The 22,604-nt window shown below is 40.3% G+C and overlaps 1 protein-coding gene across 2 annotated transcripts; it reads left to right on the plus strand.

Moving 5' to 3' along the window:
* The first annotated feature begins 408 nt into the window (after positions 1 to 408).
* On the plus strand, positions 409 to 20,771 carry LEMD3 (LEM domain containing 3). Of its 2 annotated transcripts, XM_083399535.1 has the most exons (14): positions 413 to 635; positions 1,119 to 2,021; positions 7,841 to 7,875; positions 9,439 to 9,502; positions 10,877 to 10,944; positions 14,010 to 14,089; positions 14,804 to 14,952; positions 15,731 to 15,832; positions 16,667 to 16,769; positions 16,917 to 17,095; positions 17,533 to 17,614; positions 18,221 to 18,326; positions 18,410 to 18,488; positions 18,668 to 20,771. In XM_083399535.1, the coding sequence occupies exons 1-14, from the start codon at positions 485 to 487 to the stop codon at positions 18,829 to 18,831; spliced, it is 2,265 nt and encodes a 754-aa protein (XP_083255661.1). In that variant the 5' UTR covers positions 413 to 484; the 3' UTR covers positions 18,832 to 20,771. The 2 variants fall into 2 exon arrangements, with proteins under 2 accessions (XP_083255660.1, XP_083255661.1); XM_083399534.1 differs by having other exon boundaries at positions 409 to 2,021.
* The last annotated feature ends 1,833 nt before the right edge of the window (positions 20,772 to 22,604 follow it).

A 22,604-nucleotide genomic window follows, 5' to 3' on the forward strand; every position in this document is an offset into this window, starting at 1 on the left:
TGGCAGCAGGCAGAAATTCAACAGGTGTGGAAAATAAACGGAGGTGCGCTGTAAACTGTTAAACTTCTGGCTGTGCCACAGAAAGTAAACGCAGAATCTGATTCCATCAGATAAAGACCGTTTCCTACTTGGGGTGGGTGTGTGTGCAGAAAATGTCACACACCTGAAAAGTTCTCTAAAAAACCAGGTGCGGCACAGAAACTCAGCAGGTGTTTGAATTTCCGTCCAAGCCAAGGTGTGAATCCTGTCAGGAATAAAAACGTCGCCCTTGGAGATTGGGTCAGCTTTCCCCTTTTTTCGAAGCTATGGGCAGAGCGCGCGTGTGCAGCGCTTAACTCTCCCTTTTACCCCGCACATGGAAGGGCTTCCATCGGCGAACCGGAACTCTCGTCAGAGGAACCTATAAGACCGCAGCCCCTTGGGCGGGGACCGGAGCTTCGGCGCGTGGGTAGGAAGCGGCCGCGGCGGCTGTTGAGGGAGGAAAATGGCGGCTGCCGCCGCCGCCGCGCAGCTTACCGACGAGGAGCTTTTCTCCGAGCTGAGGCGACTCGGCTTCTCGCCGGGGCCCGTCACCGAGAGCACGCGGCCCGTCTACCTGAAGAAGCTCAAGAAGCTCCGCGAGGAAGAGCGAGCTGGCGGGGCCCGAGCCGCCACCGCCGCCGCCGCCGCCAGCAAGACCCGGAACAGTAACAACAATAACCCCGGGGCAGGCGGCGGCGGCGGCGGTTTGGCGTCTCGGCTGGCCAGCGCCGACCTCTCCTCCTCCTCCCTGTCTGGGGCGGCCGGCGGCGGCGGCGTCCGGGCCCGCGGCGGCGGCAAAGTGCTGCTGGGCTTCAGCTCTGACGAGTCGGATGCGGAGGCCGGTCCCCGGGGCCCGGCTGGCGCCGCGGGCAGCCGGCGGGAGCGGGGCTCAGCCTCCCGGAGGGACGCAAGGCCTGCGGCGGCGGCCGTGGGCACTGGCTGCCTCCCCAGCAGCGCGGCGGCGCCTCCTCTTCGGAGGAAGCCCCATGCCTGGTGGGGGGCGACGGCCAGGCGGGCGGCTGGAGCTCGGGAGCAGATTCCGGGCGGTGGAGAGGACGACGACGACGACGGGGAGGAGGACGACGACGAGGAAGCAGCAGCCGAGGACGAGCCCCAGGAGGAGCAGCCGCAGCAGGAGCGCTGCAAGAACCGCGCCGTGAACGGGAGCCGGTTCCTCTCCAGCAGGAGGGACAAGTACTCGGACTCGGAGGAAGAAGAGGCGGCGGTTGCGACGGGGGCCAAGCAGCAGGTGCTGAGAGAGGAGGCGCTTGCCCGCCACTACCTGGCCCGAAGGAGCCTTAACAGACCTGCCTCGCCGTTCTCGGGCCGGGCAGGTGCAGCAGGGGGCTTGATGGAGACTGGCCAGGGTGTTGGTAGTGGCCGTGCATTGAATGTTAGGGTGGCTGCTGCTGGCAGGAGCAGTGACAGGGGGAGAAGTCGAGAGGAAGAGGAGGAGGAAGAAGAGGAGGAGGTCGACCTGGCGAAAAGGGGCGGGTATCTGGACTCCAGTCCGCCTCTCCTCCCCAGGTACCGCGGCGGTGGTGGCTCTGCGAGGAAAGCCCACCAGCAGCTGTTTCTTCCGCCGCTGCTCAGCGGCTTGGACAGTAGTAGCAAAATGACTGATTCCTTGGGCGGGGACAGGAAACCAGCCAACAATCATATCCTCGCTGGTGGCTACAAGTTGGAACCTAGGATATATACCGCTACCACCAGCCTCTCTCCAGGTGCTACCACTTCCTCGTCCACTAGAATCAATCACTCCAACCACACAGGTTCAAATCATACTTATCCGAAAAACACCTACAAGCAGAAGGTTTCGGAGCCCGAGGAGGATCTTCTGCAGCAGTTCAAGAGAGAAGAAGTATCCACCACAGGAGGCTTCAGTGCCCATTACCTGTCTATGTTCCTCTTAACTGCTGCATGCTTGTTCTTTCTGATATTGGGGCTCACCTACCTAAGAATGAGAGGTTCGGGAATAACTGAGGATGTGGGAATTGACAGTAAGTATTGGGAAACGGGGCAGAAGCCCTTTGCTCCACTTAATGACGTAAATAAATGTGTGAAGTATGTCACATAAGGGATCCAGAACCTTGATTTGCTGCTTTGTTTTCTGTCAACCCTAACAACTGCTTCTGTAGACTTGGGGATGTTTTTGCTTACAGAGTGGAACGAGAAACAACTTTTGGGCAAACCACAGAGACCTCTCTGTTCCTTAATTCAATAGCCTTTATGTAGATTTTGTTTCCTCTTAACTTCTTGCCATTAATTTTGTTAGAACGTCTCAAACTTTTAAGGATATGTCCTTAAAGATGGATTGGGGTCATTGGCCAGGAGTTGGTGCACTTGACTATCTTTTCTTCTCAGAACAGAATAATTACTGCTGTGCCTCTTAGATTTAAAAATGGGAATCTTATTCTAAGCTTGTGATTTGCAGCTGTAGTGCTCGTGGGGTGAATCAGATTTTAAATGATGTTTAAAACTCAGATACTCATACATCTATTTTTTATTCTGTAGGAAAGCACCCCACACATGACAAAATTCAGACACAGGAGATGCTTCTGTTTAAAAATGAATGAGTTGCATAGGGTAAATTCATTCTGATGCACATGTTGTATATTTAATTCCTGCATGAAAATCTTATTATATAGGTGTTTATAACATGTGAGTGACACCTGTGTTTAAATTTAATTTAAAGTCTAAATTTAAATTTAGGATTTACTCTTAGGATTCTGGAAAAAAATACTAATTGACAGTGACTCAAAGTTGGCTTCGTTACAGTGGGTTCTGACAGTTGGAAGGAACAGTGGGAGGAAAAAGCAGGTGTTTGAGTTCAGCTGAGGGGGGATAGGGTAGTGGGAGATCTTGAGCAGGAAAAAATAATTAAAGTGGTTTTAACAAGATGATTGTCTTGTTTAAGGCATAAACACCTTGGATTTAATAAGCTGTGCAGAAAAAAGGGGAGCTTAAAGGCCCCCTGAAAATCTGGCATACATACACTTTTTGCTAACCAAATCAGCACCTTTAAATGATTTCCTGTAACTTGCGGTTCATTGACACAGCCCCAAGGCTAGTTTTAGAAGATCATTCCATCTTAATGCTGTGTTTTTGTTGGTTTACTCTTGGCATTTTCATGGTGACCTGGTTCTCATGTCACCCTAAGTCAAACCATAGCTTAGCATAAACACACAGGTCCCAGGACACAGATTTGTGCCTACTTTACTCCTCCCTAGTCACTCTGCTGCTTATGCTAAGTCAGCGCTTGACTTAGCATGTGGTCCTGGGTTTGTGGTTTAACTGTCTCCATACTAACCATTAGATGTAACCCAAATTTGTCCCATGGCTTGTGGCTCATTGTTTGTTTGGAAGAGCTAAACTGTGAGCCTGGGTTCAGACAACATGCTAAATCAAGCTATGGCTTAGTGTAACACAGCAGCCAGAACCACTGGGGAGGCCATGCTGTTCTCTGGAAACTTGCACACTCACATTTGGACTGAACCATGGTTTGGTTTGGTGTAGTGTAGTGTAGTGTAGTGTGATGTATGATCCAGGCCAGTGTTATCCTGCTGGTAAAGATGGAAAAACAGAATATGATGGTTCCCCCAATGGTAGTTTTGTGATTTATGAAAACCTTCTTACTAGGAAAACATGGATAAAAGACTTATTTCATACCTGGAAGCTGCAGTCTTCCTTGGTTTATTTAATCAGGCAAAGTGCTTCTTGCATACATTTGAATCCTTCTAGCTCAGGTGGATGTGTTCATTTTTATTAATCCATAATTGCCTGCCTGAAGTACTGTTTGTACAAAACAAACTTGATGAATTCTAAAAACTAGGTAGATAAGTAATATGTTATCAGAATTCTGAAATTGTGCTGCTGTATGATGAGGTTCAAAAGTCAAAAAGTACATGCTACTGTTTTTATCGGCCTGGTTTTTGTGTTGCTTCATATACCATATAGATAACATGTGAAGTAGCACCCAAGACTTGAAATGCTTGGAAACAGCAGGCATATAAAGAGAGAGAAATTGGTGCCAAATCATAATATTTCCCCAGAGTTCTTGTGCCTCAAGCTATATTCCTAGTGGTTTGGTGATATGCTTGGCTTTTGAATCCAAAGTGGGTACTGCATATTGAGTCATCTTGGCCCTTTCCTTATTAATATGCTATATATCTGCTAATTACAATTTATATTTATATTTGCTTCTAAAATTCTCTGTGGATGTAATCTTACTGTCTCTGAGAGAGTGTATCAAGGGCCATACAATAGATAGCATTGATATTGAAGGCAGAGATCTGGACAGGGGCATCTCATATGAGCCTCTATCTTTGCTGCTGGCTTCAGTGCCCTGCTTGAACTAATGTCAGAGCTCCAGCATCTGTAGGGCCAAAAGAGGGACATGCCTGGAGCCTCCCGTGAAGCAGCTTGGAGCTGAAGTATTCAAAGCTGCCCCAGTCCCATGACACTCCAAACCAGGGAGAGGAAGTTTAGACATGTTTCTAAGCATGTCTGATGAAGCAAAATGTCCTTTAAAGAGTTGGAATGTGTATAATTCTAGCAAGGCTCAGGTGAGGAGAACAGACAAATGTGTCTTGTCGCCTATTTCTAAATATGTGTAATAACTGTAAGCTTAGGGGTTTTTTGGGGTGTGTGAAATTGAATAGTTAGAGGTTTTGTGCAGCAGCTTCTGAACAAGTGGATCTTGAAAACTGAAATTTTTATCAAAACTGCATACATTTTCAGGTGGGCAAGAATGTTTATTGTGTTTCTGAAACTGAGGTCCACCCAACTGGACCTCAGTTGTGGAGGAGCTGTAGCTCCTGGGTGCTGCACATGCTTTCGTACACAGAATTTCCCAAGTTCAATCCTTGGTATCTCCAGGTGTGACTGAGAAAGGCCATATCTGAAATCCTGGAGAGCTAATGTTAGTAACCAGGGACAGTGCTAAGCTGGATAGAATAGTAGTGAGACCCAGTCAAGGCAGATGACTTGCACTAATAGGAATGGGAATCCAACAACGTTTGGAGGGTCACAGGTAGGCCACCCCTACCTACTCTGCTGCATTTGCCTACAGAGTGTGGAAATGTTGTTGGTACGTAAAGTGGACTTACGCTGCATATAGCAACATGCTCCTCTGTGACATGGGACTGGTGATCTTGGCAGCAGCCCTGTGATTCTTAACAATAGCTACATTGAGGTACAACATATATAATCCTCCAAGCAACTTTCTGTTGCTTGATTTAAAAGGTTTGTTAAAGGTAAAAGTTTCTGTAAGTGGTTAGAAACCTGACTGCCACTGCAGGCTTTCAAAATAGGGCTGGAATGTTCTTGAGCAGGAAGCTATGTGATGTAATCTTGTTTTCAGGGACTTGGTACAGGGAAAAAAAATGGCTGCCCCAGGCATAAACTTTTTCTTTTTAAAAGCCAACTACCTTGTAACTGCAAGTTGACTAACTGCTTCCCTCACTTACCTCAAAGTCAAATAAGCTTTGTTTCCCCCCAATTATATTTGTTATTTTATTTCATAAAATTTATGCACTGCTTGATTGTAAAAAAACACACACACCCTCAAACTGGTTCACGAAAAAGTTAAACCAGTAGGATTATCAATAAGAGGAATTTACAACAATTTAAGACTTTCAAAAGTTAAGATAATAAAGCATAATAAAACTTGCACCAGCTTTCTAAGTATCTGGGCAAGCAAATGTTTCCAGCGGGCACTGAAAAGAGTACAGTAAATTCACATGGCATCTGCCAGATATCCATAGGCAGGGAGTTTCAAAGTGTAGGTGCTGACAAGATCAAGTTCTTACAAATGCAGAACGGGTATTATGTGCGCCTGTAACAGTGCTGGTTCCGCTGTTTGAAGTGGTTGAGTGGGTGTATATTTATTTACTTACGGTGGTAACTCGAATTACATACGCTTCAGATTACAGACGCTTCAGGTTACAGACTCCGCTAACCCATAAATAGTACCTCGGGTTAAGAACTTTGCTTCAGGATGAGAACAGAAATCGTGCTCCGGCGGCAGCAGGAGGCCCCATTAGCTAAAGTGGTACCTCAGGTTAAGAACAGTTTCAGGTTAAGAACGGACCTCCAGAATGAATTAAGTACTTAACCCGAGGTACCACTGTATAGCATTTGTAACCTACTCTTCAGTCAAAAAGGGTCCCAGAGTGGCTGACAAGAAATCAAAACAAGCCATTCCCTACCTGCAGGCTTCCACTCTAATAAAAGGAAGGCATATCCCTGAAAGCTCCCCTAGTCCCAGGCTGGGAAGAAAAAATCAGCAACAGTGGTGGTGGTAGGGATTTCTGTCCAGCTCTACTTAAAAGCTGGGCAGGCTTTTCCACAACCTGGTCAGAGAACAGTTGGCCATACCAATAGTTGGAATTGTGCCTGAAATGAACCAATAGCTGGTGAACTTAGTGCAGGGGTGTGTGCGTCAAATGCTCTCTCAAACTGGTTTCATACCGTAACCTGGTTGTAGCCAGTGTTAGAAACTCAGATATATAAGATAGGCACCAAATGGCTCCTTAAGCCAGGGTTACAGTCACCAAACTGGAATGTCTCATTGCCATTTTGGGGCCAGATAAGTCGTATTTTGCAATATGACTTTTTGGTTCCTGAAATTCATTCTAATTGTGCAGATAAAATTTTAAAGGATGTGTTGTTAGTGTGTGAAAACAGGCAGGATTTAAGGATTTCCAGGAATGCACCTCCAGATAGTGGAGACATCAGGCGCCATCCTGGTGTCCGGACATCTTCACTTGCTTTCATGTGGCCAATAGGCAGGTGCAAAAAGTGCATAGGGAGTGGCGAATTTCTAATGATGGTTGCAGCATTTTGCAGCAGCTGAATCTCATATACACAATTTCTTCACCTGCTATATTATCCTCACAACATCCTTATGCAGTAGGTTATGCTGAGAAGAACAACCATCTCAGTGAATTTCATGGCTCATTGGGAATTCTAACCTGGGTCTCATTGGTCCTGGTCTGACACTGAAACCATTCCATGACATGCTTAAAATATCTTATGTGTACACCTAAACATAACGTTAGATAAGTTTTTCTGCTTCTTCTCAAATGTAAATGCTTGACTTTATGAGCACTATCAGTGTAGTCAGCAAGAACTGTTCTGTTTCTTTTGACAATACTTAAGTCTTCAATTACTGTTTGAGGATACCAAACAAATTGGGCTGGCTGCTGAATTGTGCTTAGTAGAGCTCTGCTGTAGAAGGGGTGGTGGTGAGACTTTTTTTTTTGCCAATTCCCCCTCTTCCTACAGCCCCCTGCTCCTCCTAAAACTCTCCTCTGACAGGTTGGGGAACCCTTTGAAGGTAGCATGATGGGTAGCATTGAGGAAGTGGGCATCTGTGAATATTGTCTTCTTGCCCTCTTCCTAGAACAGGAAGTCTCTGCTGAATCTCTGTGCCTTCCATAAGCAGAATAACTGTTTCCATTTGTGGAACAGCCACTCTGTATCCAACTAAAATCTACTAAGTTGTTGATAGCCTGCTCAAATTCTGCATTTTAGCTGCTTAGGAGCAAGTTCATGCTTTCAGCAGTGACATGCTGTGCTAGCCAAGCAAGTCAGGTGAAAACTTCTCCACTTGCTTCTAGGTGTAGTAACACTATAATACACAAAATATTGTGACTGGCATGATATTGTGCTAGTTGTCACATTGTAATTATGGATTCCTTTGTAATATGTATAATAATGTAAGCTGCATTTAACCTAGTGGTTTTAATTTTTGCAACATTTAAGATATTGTATTGAAATGGTATTAAGTAAATTTCTTTTTTCCCCCTTTTAATAGATAAAAATCTTCTCACTGGGATGGTTAATAGAAACGTGAGTATGTTCTTAGTATCTATGTTGAGGGCTTGTCTTTGAGCTGTATCATGTCCTGATAATTTTGATTAAATAGGTTATTGACAACCTTAAATCTTGGATAATCTTAATGCAAGAGTTTTGTGTCTGCAAGCTAGATCTCCATTTTACTAAGAATTTGTGTCCTAAGAATTGTTGCCGACTCTGAGAAGTCCAGTTTGTAGGCCTCTTGATTATAAGGCTGTGTTTGAATGACTTGTACACAAACCCTACACTGCAGAAAAAAATAGTTGAATTAGGGGAAATCCTGTTTTGCTAGCTTAAGCACATTAGGTTCTGAAACCATTTACTCTGATGGCCTTATCATTTCCAACCACTCACCTAGAAGTGAGGGCACTCAGTTCCTTGTATTGCTTTGCTTTCAGTATGCAGTAGCCTCACAATTTTTGGCAAGGTAGATCAGTCCCTATATGACAAACTACCATCCAAACGTAACACAGCATTTCATATAACTACACTCTTCTTTGAGCCAGTATTGGAATAGTGGCAGCTGAGAGAGAGAGAGAGAGAGAGAGAGAGAGAGAGAGAGAGAGACTCATGGGAAAGTAAATTGTTCGTTCCTTTTAATTAGAGCATTGTGCCTCTCCCAGCCCCTGGGTTTCCTTGCTGTTGAGTGATGTTTCTCAGAATTTAGGATGGTATACTTTTAAGTCTGTGGCACTAAAGATGTAAAAGCCCAGGGGGCAAAAACATATTTTTCTCCCAATTTTGAAGAGAACACACACTCCTATGAAACAGTTTCTCTTTTGGAATGAGTGAAATTTGGAATGTTTAGTGTGAAAATTTCTATTAAAGGCATTCTGAAGCTTTAGAAACTGATAATTTCTATCTATAACAATGCAGAAATATACAATGCTTGGATCAAAGATGCATTTCTGCTCCTAGGGCATGCTGCCATCTTCATGAAGAACATACATTGCTTTTGTTTCCTGCAGCTTTCTTAGTTTGTGCATCTCAGAAGTAGGAAAAAATAAGATAATGTGCTTAGATAGCACAGGATGCAACCATTTGCAACTCTGTAGTATTTAGCATGCTTACCATTTTGTAAACTTCTATAGGATTGCTCTGTGAATTTCATAAGTATGTCATATTTAGCATACTTACCGCTTTGCTTGTAGAAAATGAAGCCATATGTCATATAGAAACGTGTTACATACAAAAATGTATCATTTATATTGTTTGTATTTCTATAATTTTGTATTTGTGTTATTGTATTTGTATTTATCTGCTTATTCTTGAGACACCTTGGAAGCCTTTTTGGCTGAAAGGCGGCATATAAATAGCAACATAGCAACATAACACATATTATATTAAAGCAGCAAAGTAAGTTTTGTTTGATAAGAATGTATCTATTCGATATATTTTCATTTTTCCCAAAATGGGGGGGAAACAATTTTGCCCCCACCGCTTCAAAAATGTTTTGGGAAATTGTACATCTCTGTGTAATCCTATCTAGTATATATGCTATTTCCATATTTTCAGACTTTATTATAACACTTCTTAACTGGCTTATTAAATTTCTAGGTAAATGAAACAATTCTTATGAACAGCTTATATAAACTACATGATAAGCTGGCACAAATAGCAGGTGAGCATTTAAAACCAATATTAAACTGTTGGATTTCAAAAGAATGCATGTGTAAAGATTTATAGCAATAAGCAAATTGTGAAGGTGCTTTGTGATTGCAGGAATAAGAATAATTATTTCATTCGTATGGATACAATAATTCTTGTATTGAATCAGTGCTAATATCACAGATATTATGGTAAAATACCTTGTCTTGACTGTTGAAATAGGCTTATAAAACAAGAGAGATTTTAAAACAAGAACTTAAATATTGCATTAATCAGCAGGGTAACTAATTCCCTCAGAAAAAAACATAGAAAAAGCTGTGTTGGCCCATTAGGGGAAAATGTAAAAGGTAAGTACGTTTATTGGGACCAGCTAAAACAATATGAAATAGTGAGCCAACTTTCAAGCTGTCCAGAACTCTTCACCAGGCAGACATTAAAACAAAATTTGACAGGGCAGGGTGGAGTAAGTGAGGTTTGGGGGAGGCAAGAAAAAGCAGGGAGTGGTGTATTTTCTGAAGTCTGCAGTTTATAGCAATCCTGAGTTCCCCAAGGTTCAAGACAGATTGCAGGTTGCATTCATTACTGTTGGGGCTAAAAAGCAGGAATGGATGTTACCCTTGTTTTTGGAAATATAAAAATGAGCAGTTTCCCAGTTTTGTGTCGGTCTCTAACTGGAACACATAAGTGACGTAGGAGGCAAAGAACAGAAAGGAGGAGTCTTTAGATTAGCAAAATTTTGGATTATTTGCGTCAGTCTCCCAAGGTCTTCAAATGGTAGAAGATTATCTATGAGAGACTACTTCACTTAAATCCATCTTGCATTTGGTTTTGATTTTCGTCAGAAATAAAGTTAATAAATAAAAGTCAGCGTAGTGGTATTCAGTTTCTTACCTGTCTTTCACCATGAGGTCCAGGGAGAGCCTTTACAACAACTTAAAAATACAAGATTGAAAATATTTAAGAGTACCTTTGCAATATGTGTATCAATAGGAACTGTACAGAAAACCTATTTTAAGTCTGAGAAATTTTAGAAGTGTATATACTGTAATCGTTGAAGTACACAATATCATTGAACTTAAAGATTATTAGACTTTATTCCATACCTGAATAGAATTTGACACTTAAGTTAATCTTGAGAATAAGCTCTAGTGAAGAAAAAGGACTCTACTTCTGTGTATACATGTATAAGATTGTACTGTCAACTGTTAGTAGAGTCATCTAGAGATTTATATACTATTTATCTTATAGGATACTTTTCTATCAAAGCAGTATCAAAAATAACTTACAACATTTTCCCTCATGTATCTGAAGTTAGTATTAATATATCCAAAGTTTATTTAGTCACATAACTGTGAGAAATACATAAAAATACTTTTCATTGTACTAGGAGATCATGAATGTGGCAACTCTATCAAGAAAGGTCTTTCTCTCGAGGAGGCAGATACATATTTAAAAGTAAGTAAATGCTCATTATTTTAAATATTGCAATTAACTTGGTATGAATGTTACATTGACTTAGCTTTGTGTTCAGTTATTCCTCTTAAAACTTATTTTTGTCAGCAAAACAGAAGCTTCATAGTCTATTAAGGCACACATAATTTTGAAAGAAGCAGTGGTAGGTTTCTTAGCATGTGTGATTTAATAGCAAAAAATATTGAGTGGGAAAAAGTGGGGGTTTTGTGTGTGTTTGTTTTTAAAAAAAAGCAGGATTCTGTTCTTGTTGGTCAAATTACTCATTATAACCTATATATTTAAAATACATTTAACGGTCCTTAACTGCTCCACTATTGATCAGAAAGCTCTCTAAGAATAGGAGAAATCCTCACTTGGAGTATTGTAGGAGATCATAAGCATCAAATTGAAATGTTTACATGCTATGTGTGTTTTCAGTTGAGAGCCATGTAGCCGAACCTTGAGTGTTTTGGTCTTTAGAATAGAGGGTTCAAGCCCCAAGCACAATGGTTTCTCTTCATTACCTGATGAGGGTTTACATACATTTTTCAGCAGACTGTTGTTTCTCTGCTTTGGGGTGAATTACTGTGGTTCAGCTGACACCTCTAAATTTTTACTTAATATTGTATGGCACCAAGGAAGGAAGTGCACTCTACTCAGTTGCCTCTGATTAGGCAAAAAACTTAAGTACCATACCCTGCTGTTCTGGGGAGAGAATATTGAAGGTACGACACTTGAATACAAGGTTTTACAGGCTACCGGAGAGTAGTCATGAGCAAAGAGTAGCATTGAGCTCACAGATTTTAAATTTGGAGTAGGTATGTTGTGGGGAAGATTCTTCTGTCATATTTCTTCATATACTGCTTGTTTCTTTTGCTCATCTGTGTGTACCTGTGTCATGAAGGAAGTCCTTTAGGAGTTGCCAATCTTCTACAAAGGAGAGTTTTTTTCAGTTGAGAAGCATGATAGTTTGACTTTCTCTAGCTCTGGACAATATGAAGGCTTTGGGCCTAATCTGATCCGCATGAACATGGCAATATTGCTAGTAGAAACATAAGTGTTGAATTTTGTTGCTCATACATAAGTATGTGAATGTCATTTTCTGCAGTTTTTATATAAATATTTAGCTGTTGTATTCAATAGCCCGGGAGGAATGTTGATGTGGTAGAGAGAGACTGACAACCATAGATACTCCCCCCCCCCCAGTTAATTAACTTCATAAAAACTGGTTCTGCCAGATTTTTTTGTCCAAATTCCTGCATAGCTACTTATTAACTAAATTCTTCTACTCTGAGTACAGGGATTTGCATTGTTGATTATCAGCTTATTTCAATAGCATAGCAACATCTCAGTCCTGTGTTGCCTTATTAGACATTTACTAGCAACAAGAATAGTTCTAAGCTAAATTCTCTTTGGCCCTACAGTGTTGATACAATACATTTTTCCATTGAAATATGCACTGTATCACTGTATAATATGCAGTCTGGGGCTATTTTAAGACCTGTGTGTTTTGAGGAAATTCAGAATAAGGAAGCTAAGGCCAGGGAGCTTGTGCCACCAACTCTGAAGATACTGTCAGTTGGCCTGGGAGGTCTCTGTTGCTCTATATTTTATACCGTTAATGTGTTTTAGTGTTTTAAAGTTGTAAACTGCAATGGGTTCTTGGGCAGAAAAACAGCATAAATGCAGTTAATTAAACAATAAATATGTGACTTTAAAAAGCCTTACATTATATGTATAGTCTCATTTTTCATAGGAAAGGGGCAATATTGATTTGCATTCCCGGAATGGGAAGTAAGCAATTAAACTAGCAATTAAAGTATAGAGCAGGGTACATTTTTTTTTTTTTACAAAAGTAATAGAACTAATTTCCATTGAACAATTCAAACACAGAGTATGGCATTTGTGTGTTCTAACATGCTTGAAAATGGATTTAATACTTCGAAGATTAAAAATGGGTAAATGCATTGTCATTCTAATGCACTGTAATACTTTCAGTAGTTTGTACATGTAGACTTGCAAGCAGCACATCCCAGTGCAAATGACCTGATTGTGTTGAGAACTGGGGCAATTTTCCTGTTTCTCTCCCCAAGTAGTAGCAGATTGGAAGAGCATTGGTTGCAACCAGGCACAAATATGTGTTCAAAGGTGCAAAGGAATGGTTTTTTAAACGGTATTTTGCATCCACTGGAAAAAAATTATAGCAAAAAAATCAAACTTCACAGAAATTAGCAGAGCACTAGTATTACTTTTAAAATGCATATATTTGTAAAAGATATCTAGATGCTAAACTGTTACCAGTCTAGACATTTTATAGCTTTGTATCCTTGTACTACAATGTAAAATCATCTGTTTACTACATTTTATTCTGCTATTAGTTTTTCTGTTCCTCTTTGTGAAATACACATGGCTGCTGCCATTTGTGACTACCGTGTTGATTCATTGATGTAGTTGATTTGGTAAAAAAGCCAGGAAATATGGTTGCATTTTATTGCACAGCTATTATTAGCATTTAAATATTACTCAATGCTAAACACAGAATCAAAATAGGCAGAATGGCTTTTGATCCTATCAGTAAGGCAAGGGAATGGAAGGGGCAGGGAGAAAGCACATTTAGAGTCAAAGTCTGGTTGCTTGACAAATGTCAAAAATTTGTTCAAAAGTGAGGGCATGGCTGCATCTCCAGCTGCATCAGACAGCGGCCTGGTAAAATTGTCATAGTGTATTAGATGCTATTGCTGGGGTTTGAAAGGGTGGTGCAAGCAAATACTTCATTTAATTTTCCTGCACTTGATAGACAAGTTCCGACTATAAACCACAGAATTTAATCTTGATAAACCAAGCTGAATAAAATGTGGTTGGCTTTGCATGTTCCAGATGTTGAGGAAGGAATTGATGGTTGAGGAAGAATTTATATATAAAAATGTGGTGGTGGTGGTGTTCCTTTTTATTACATAAAAATGCTTTGGGTGATATTGTCACATTTTTGTAGCATTTATTTTTGGAATTTCTCTTGCAACAACTCCTGCCATTGAACCTTTTGCTTTGTTTTTTTCGTTTCTCTTTAGAGTTTAGGTCCAGAATACGAAGGTGTATCTAATGAATCCCTGCAATGGATTCTAAATAGTGGAGAAGATGTTGGCATAAAGTAAGTCATTTTATTTTGTAGTCTGCTTTCACACGGAAGCTCAGTTCAGGCAACCTTCTAAATAATGGTTCGGTATTATGAACAAGGGATGCGGGTGGCGGTGTGGGTTAAACCACAGAGCCTAGGACTTGCCCATCAGAAGGTCGGCGGTTCGAAGACCCGCGACGGGATGAGCTCCTGTTGCTCGGTCCCTGCTCCTGCCAATCAAGCAGTTCGAAAGCACATCAAAGTGCAAGTAGATAAATAGGTACCACTCTGGCGGGAAGGTAAACGGCTTTTCTGTGCACTGCTCTGGTTTGCCAGAAGCGGCTTAGTCATGCTGGCCACATGACCCGGAAGCTGTCTGCGGACAAACACCGGCTCCTGCGGCCTATAGAGTGAGATGAGTGCGCATCCCCAGAGTCGGGCACGACTGGACCTAATGGTCAGGGGTCCCTTTACCTTTATTATGAAGAAACACAGGATCCATATTGCTCCCTGCCTCCCCTCAAAAATTGGTGCACTTGCCCTCCAAAGCAGAATAATATGAGGTTTCTGATTGGTTGAGGGTGGGGATGAATGATAAGCACAGGTTGCTGATTTGGTTGTTACAACAATGTATACTTAGTATAAAACAAGAAATGGAGGGGAAACCACAGAAGAAAGGAGGCATGTGTGCATTTGTGACTCATTCATGTCTAAGCCATGGCTGTCATAATATCTCTTTTTAAATAGGTTTGTTGACAACAGCTCTGATGAGGATTCCATAACCAATACAACTAATGTAAAATACCTGGTATCAACTAGGCCACAGATGTCTTTTACGTGTCGTTTTCGCCGTGCATTTATTACTGTAACATGTAAATCGTTAATTCTGCTTTTGGGTGAGTTTTCCCTCCTGTCAGTTTATTTTAATACTTGCATTTCTCTAGGGAAACTGCGAGAATGATGTTACCAGACAAGTGCTTAAGATTTTGTAATCTACTTCATGGTAGATTAGTCAATAATAATAATAATTTATTTGTACCCCGCCCATCTGGGCAGCTTCCAACAAAGATGAAAAATACACTAAAATGTCACATATTAAAAACTTCCCTGAATGTCTTCTGAATGTCGGGTAGTTTTTATCGCTTTGACATCTGGTGGGAGGGCGTTCCACAGGGCGGGCGCCACTACCGAGAAGGCTCTCTGCCTGGTTCCCTGTAACGGCCTCTTGCAGTGAGGGAACTGCCAGAAGGCCCTCGGAGCTGGACCTTGGCGTCTGGCAGAACGATGGGGGTGGAGATGCTCCTTCAGGTATACTGGGCCGAGGCCGTTTAGGGCTTTAAAGGTCAACACCAGCACTTTGAATTGTGCTCGGAAACGTACTGGGAGCCAATGTAGGTCTTTCAAGACCGGTGTTATGTGGTCTCAGCGGCCGCCCCCAGTCACCAGTCTAGCTGCCGCATTCTGGATTAGTTGTAGGTTACCTGCCCCGGGTAAAAATATTCTTCATAAAAGATACTAAGGAGTAGATGGAAGTAGTAGATGAATGATGTTCCTCTTTAAATACCTTTAAAATGTTAGTTTTGTGTAAAATATGTCGACTGCATAATGACAGCTAGTGATTTTTTAAATAAAATTTGGATTATTTAGCTAAGAAAATCTTTCTGTTTGGCACAGGTATAGGAATGGCTTGGGGAGTCTTAAGGTATATGAAATACCGATGGTCTAAGGAAGAGGAAGAGACCAGACAGATGTATGATATGGTTGTAAAAATTATAGGTAAGTTTTAGCTAAATTTCGCAGTGGCTGGACTCAAACACAATACTAAACTTTGGGTGTGGGTGTGTGAATGAATGTGAGCTGCAGACTCCCTCTCATTCTCCTTTCTCCAGTTCAGCTGCAAGCAGACGAGAAACTCTTGCTTTCATTTTCGGTAAACTGCAGTTAAATTTTACTTCTGAACCCTAAGCAGTGGTTAGCTTAACTATGGTGTGGGGAATAGAATAATAGAATCATCAAATTTGTAGAGTTGGAAGGGACCGTGAAAGTCATCTAGTCTAACCCCCTGTAATGCAGGAATCTCAACCCCCAGTTCCCTGAAGCAGGCCAACTCCATTAAAAAGCAGGGTTGAAGTTAGCTTTTTCAATATACCATAGTTAAGACTACCTACCATTTGCCTGGGTTCAGAAATCCTGGTAAAATGCTGTTAGTTAAAAATAGAAGTGAAAGCTTCTGATTTTCTCTTTGAGATGGAGTAGAGGGAAGCAAGGAGCTGATGAAGTGTAGGCTTGTGTTCATAATGCTAATCCATAGTCTAGCATTACATGTGAATGAAGTCAGTGTCTCGCCAGATGACCCTTTCAAGTGAATCTGTGTCATTTTCAGTTTTGTGTACTGTATTGAGAAATTAAATGATATTCAAGGATGGAAAATGGAGAATATTTCATGCTGGAAGATCTTTGAATAGCTTATTATGCTGTCTTCTGATATATATCTTAAATGTAAGAGGGGCAGTATCTTGAAACATTTTTTCTTTAAATACTATAATTTGTAAATGTGATGGATTCCAGTTCAGATTTTACAGTATTGTTAACTTGGTGCAATTATTTCAGATGTTTTAAGAAGCCACAATGAAGCATGCCAGGAAAACAAAGACTTGCAGCCATATATGCCGATTCCACATGTACGAGATTCCTTGATTCCACCTCAAAACAGGCATGTGCAAGTTACATTATAGTCAGTTTATACTGATGCATGTTCTGTTTTGCCTTCAGTGGGAGAAGTACAGTACTTAGCACGCTGATAAGTGACTTTGCTTTCGTAACTTTTGAAAACTTTTTTTGGGTTTGTTTTTAAATATAGGAAAAAAATGAAAAAAGTATGGAACAGATCTGTTGATTTCCTTGCTGCTAATGAATCTAGAGTTCGCACAGAAACACGAAGAATAGGTGGTGCTGACTCCCTGGTTTGGAGATGGATACAGCCATCTGCACCATGTGATAAAATATTAGTTATACCATCTAAAGTATGGCAAGGGCAAGGTATGTAACTGTTTATTTATACATCCCTTCAGTCTGCATTTACTCTAGCTGAGGTCTGTTACCATATTAAACTAAGTTTAATACAACTTAATTGTTGTCAGAAAATTGTGCTTTAAACAGAATTTCTTTATCATTGCTTCTTGCAACATCTATAGCTATGTACGTTCTTTCTAATACAAGCGTCTTGTACAGTTATAAAAAATGAACTCTTATCCCTCAGGGCTGCTCCTTGGCTTTTGAAATCTTCTTGTCTCAGTGTGCTCTAAAAGTTAGTTTATCAGATTCCTACCAGGAAAGCTAGTAGTTGACCCCACACATAATGCACACACATGTATGCTTTTATAACTTGTGTAATCTACAGGAAACTGATTAATATTTGAAATAAGTGGACTAGAATCAAATCCTATTTGCTGATTGAACTTTTTTCCCCTTGGCAGCGTTCCATTTAGATAGAAGAAATTCACCACCAAATAGTTTGACACCATGCCTAAAAATCCGCAATATGTTTGATCCTGTCATGTAAGTACTTTTTTTAATTCACTGCGAATAGAAAACATTGAGTTTATGTTTTGTCTTGACAGTACAGATGCAGAAGGAATACAAATTCATTATTACTGTCTTAGCTGGTATAATGACACTGGGCAGCTGGAGAGGGAGACATAAGAACAAATTGCCTGAATACTGTTTTCATTTTTAACTTCATGTGATGACCCAAGCAACTAGGGCTTTCTCTTTGTTGAGAATCAGCCTTTTACTCTGACTCTTCCACTATTCATAACCTTATATTCTTAATGCATATTCATTTCAGAGAAGTTCTGTTCCAAGGAAGCCAGTACTTGTAGACCTATAGGCCATATTTGCATGCATTGCTAAACCAGGGGTGGGGAATATTTTGATCCTTGTTGGACAATAATTCCCATAATCCCTAACCACTTATGTGATGCTTGCTAGCGTTCATGGGAATGGGACTCCAACAACCTTTAAATGTCCACAGGTTAACCATCTCGATCTAGAGAAAATGTTTATTTCTGTGTTTCCTAATAAGTTTGTACCGTTATTTTTTAAAACAAAAATCAAAATATTAATAATGATGTGCAAGTTTTGTTTTATTTGTGTGTATTTTAGGGAAATAGGTGACCACTGGCATTTGGCAATTCAAGAAGCGATCTTGGAAAAATGCAGTGATAATGAGGGAATTGTCCACATAGCAGTAGACAAAAATTCACGTGAGGTAAAAAAAATGATTTAAAATCGATAGTTAGTATACTCAGTTTCTCTATTTGATACAAATCAAAGCTTTATTTCTCTCCTCAGGGTTGTGTATATGTCAAATGTTTATCTCCAGAATATGCTGGAAAGGCTTTTAAAGCATTACATGGATCTTGGTTTGATGGTAAGTTGTTCTGATTTACAATTAATTTAGCAGGTTGTAGTTGGCTATACATCAGTCTCAACAGCAAGAGTGACTAGCTTCTAGATAAAAGTATTGCATGTCAAAGTATTCATCTCAGTTATATGCGCAAATCATATAAAAATTCAAAATCTTAACATTCTGAACTTTCTTTACTATAGGGAAACTGGTAACTGTAAAATATTTACGGCTAGATCGATATCATCATCGTTTTCCCCAGGCTATTACTTGCAATGTTCCATTGAAGCCATCAAATAAACGCATGAACTCAATGTCACATCTTCGTCTCCGAACAGGCACAACTAACTCTCAGGGAAACTCCTGAGACATCTTACTGCTACCAGAACTGTTGACTTGCAGCAGGAAAAATTCCTGTCTGGTCCCGTCTTCCACTTTTAGTACTTTTTGTATGTAACATTTTCATTAATCAATGTTCCAGAGGTCTCATTTTTCAGGATTTCTGAGCAATGAGGCAGTAATACTGAACAATTGCTCTATGAAGTGTTTTGGAGCTCAAGCAAACAAACACATTAAGTTTTGCATGACAGATGTTGAATTTATTAAACATTCTCAGATGTGGCTGTATTTTTGCACCAACAAGTGTTTGATAACAGTCTAAAAGCATGGAGATGTACTGTATTTCCATAGTTCCTGTGAAATAATCTTGTGGGTATTTTGTAACACAACCACCTACAGTTTCTGATGGCAAGTAAGTAGAAGTGTTAGTTTCTGTCTGGTTTTTGGCTTCTGTTGCTGTAAAAGCTTCATCTGTGTCAGCCTAAGGATGAGAAAGGAATTACGTCTTGGTAATTGCTGAGAGAAAACAAACTGAATACAGGTTTACTGGTTTTGTATATAAATGTAGATGCTGGTGGTGGAGGCAGCAAAAGTAATCTTGTTTTGTGAGGATGTCTGCATTAAAGCAGTGAATAAGCTTCCTATTTTATTCATAACCTAATGTTTTCTATGTTTTGGCTGTACCATTACATAAAGGCCAAACACCTTGAAGTATTAGATACAAGTTAAATATCTTTTATAGGTTTTATATTAAAATATATGGTTATGATTTTTGTGTGAATGGTCTGATATTGTAACTGTGATAATGGATTCAAAATTATGTGAGCAATAAAGACGCAATTGGCAGGTACTCAAACACTTTGTGAAAAGCTGTTATTTATTACAAGGAGAAGCTCTGACAAAATTGACCACTGGGGAATATACTTTCCTATATGGTTTTGCTACCTAGGCATGTGTGAACTTAAACAGATGCACATATTTTTGGAAACAAGAATCTTGATTGTTAGAGCTTAGAAGTGCAGAACACTTACAGCAAGAATTTATGTTCAATATTAAATGTGTGCATTGTTTACACCTAAAACTACAAAAATGCTGACCTTTAGTTGAAAATATCAAATAATTGGATTCAGTAATTCCTGTTGAAGCAGCATAATTTGTCAATCCACCTGGATATTGCATAAGTGAAGAGATGGGAAACCAGCCAGTTTAAAATACATTTATTAAAGCCCAGTTTCTATTGTAGATATGGATCTGCAGCATGAACTTGCACAAATGCACGTTTTCTTATGGTTAAGTGAACATGATGCACACTTCTGTAACAGAAAATCCTATTGTGCCTTACCTTTGTGCTTTTTTGTGGGCAACATGTTTAATAATGATGGACGGTTTCTTATCTTTGAAAAAAACTTGGTCTATGTCCTGGATGCTAATGAACAAGTATATGTAATATAATCAGCCATGCAAAATTCTACTCACCAAGAACAAGTACATATTTTTGACCAGCGAGTAGATTTTTGTCAAGTCTGGTAAATTTTTCATGAGATTTACTATATACATATACAAATATGTACAATATATATGTATATGTATTATATGTATATAATCAGATTTTGCTGTATTTGTGCATCATAGTGATTTATTGAGCTGAGTAACCATCTTGTGACCTGTTGCAAGTGTGAATGTAAAATTTAGTTGTGGCAGTTTAAAAGGTTGCCTTTTGATGCAGTCGCATCGTTCTTGCTTCTAAACTATTTGTAAACACACTGTACATTTATTATAGTAATCTGTACTATTATGCAGCTTATTTTACCTTTAAAATGTTGACCAATATTCCTCCCTGCAAGACAGATGGGAATGTGTATAATACCTTGGACATTTGAGAAAAATCAGATGTTTGTAATTTGTAATTTGTCCTGTAAAAACACAAAAGCAAAACTAAACTAATTAAAGATTTATTAGGGCTTTTTACACACGTGTCAGTTTTTGTGACATTCTGGGTCTTATGACAGCTCTTGTATACTTCTTTTTTGGGGGTGGAAGAAGGCAAGGAAGAGGGTTCAATGTAGACTGCAGCACAAAGAGCCATACTATACCACATTCCACATAAACAGTGTTTTTCATGCTGTCAGTTTCTGCTAAAAGTACTGAAAAATTGAGAGCCTTAGTTTGACACCAACTCCAAGTTAGATACCATTGGTACATTATGTGGCTTGCCATCAGAATTCCATAAATATGTGTGCTTATAGAAGGTGGTGAGATAACTAATATATACAAAAATGTAATTGCAAGAGAACCTGTTTGGTTTCAGCCATTCATTTAAACCTTCTTTGTATAGTGAGTGGAAAAGACAACTTTAGAAGATGCTCAACTCCCTGTTTACAAGAAACAAAATGGAGAAAGTATAGGAACACCACAAAAGGCATTCGTTATTTTAAAGATTCTTCAATACTCTATAAAGACCCCAAACTTCCTGCTTTTATCAGTTGTCTTTATGAAAACTGTTGGGTGTACCTGGAAAACATAGTACATACCTACTGCCATTCAGAGACCTTGGTGTACTGCTGCTGGGCGTTCATGCTCCCAGTGTCTCTTGGCGGTGGTCTTTTCTTTTAAAAGCAGTGTTTTTAATGTGAGCTTTTTCTAGCCTTATGATTCAGTCTGCCAAATGTGCCAAAGCTGAACAGCAGTGAGCCCTTTGATTTATGTGCCTTTGTGAAATCTTTTAAAGTAGTACTTCTTTATTTCTTTCACCAGGTTTTATGAGAGGGGAAACAATGCATTTGTTTATGTTGATGCTTTTAAGTCATTTCAGCATCTGAGGGAGTAGACTCTAGAAGCTCATGTCCCTGAAGGAAGCTGGAAGTTCCTATTTTAATAAGCTGCAGACTAATCCAGTTCTGCCCTTAAAAATCTTTTTATTGTGCCTTCTTGAAACCTCCTTAGGAATTATCCCTCAAAGTGGGTGGGGCTGTAGCTCTAAGGTGTGCAAAAGGTCCCGCATTCAATCCCCAACATCTCCAGGTAGTGCTGGCAGAGACCCATGTCTAAAACCCTGGAGAAGTACTACCAGTCAGTGTAGAAAATACCGACCAATAGTAAATACCAACTAACCTTAGACTTGGGTCCTCAGCTGTTGGACTGCAAGTCCCATCATGCCTGGCCATGGGTCGCCCTGGCTATGGATGATGGGAGTTGTAGTCTTAACGGCTAGTGATCCAAGTTTGAGAACTACTGAATTCTGATCTTTTTGCTGCACCACTATGCAGCTCTGCCATGGATTTTGTAGGCTTCAAGCTTGCTTTTTTTAAAAAAACAAAAACAAAACCGCCCCCCCTCCAATTACTTACTTGGACATAACAAGGCAAGAGTTCTGATGACTTCTTTCCATCCTGGGTATGGTTGGGATGCTTATCTGTATTACACTTTTATCATGTTCTGGTCTTTTTCTAAATAGCTCTATGAAGAGCCCTCGTATTTTAAAAAAGTCTGACCTACCCAGCTTATGCCTCATAGTAGATGCTGAAGAAATGCAAATGGAAAGGTTAATGTAGCTAGTGCCTGAGTTGGCTTCCACGCCCCCGCTCCTTCTTTTGCATCTGTCTTTTAGGCTGCGATCCTAGGAGCGTGGGGATACGGGTTGCTTTCTTTACAGATCTCTCTGCTAGCCTGTCTACTTGTTTTGGACTTGGGAGAAGCTGGCTGGAGGAGGGAAGGGAAAAAAAAAAAAAGCCAATCAAATAAAACGCCGTGCTTGCAGCAGAGCTCTGAAAAGGCACACGGCCAAATTCCAGCTGGAAGCAG

This window comes from Podarcis tiliguerta (assembly GCF_965153285.1).
Source record: "Podarcis tiliguerta genome assembly, chromosome: 10".
In the NCBI taxonomy this organism is placed as follows: domain Eukaryota; kingdom Metazoa; phylum Chordata; class Lepidosauria; order Squamata; family Lacertidae; genus Podarcis; species Podarcis tiliguerta.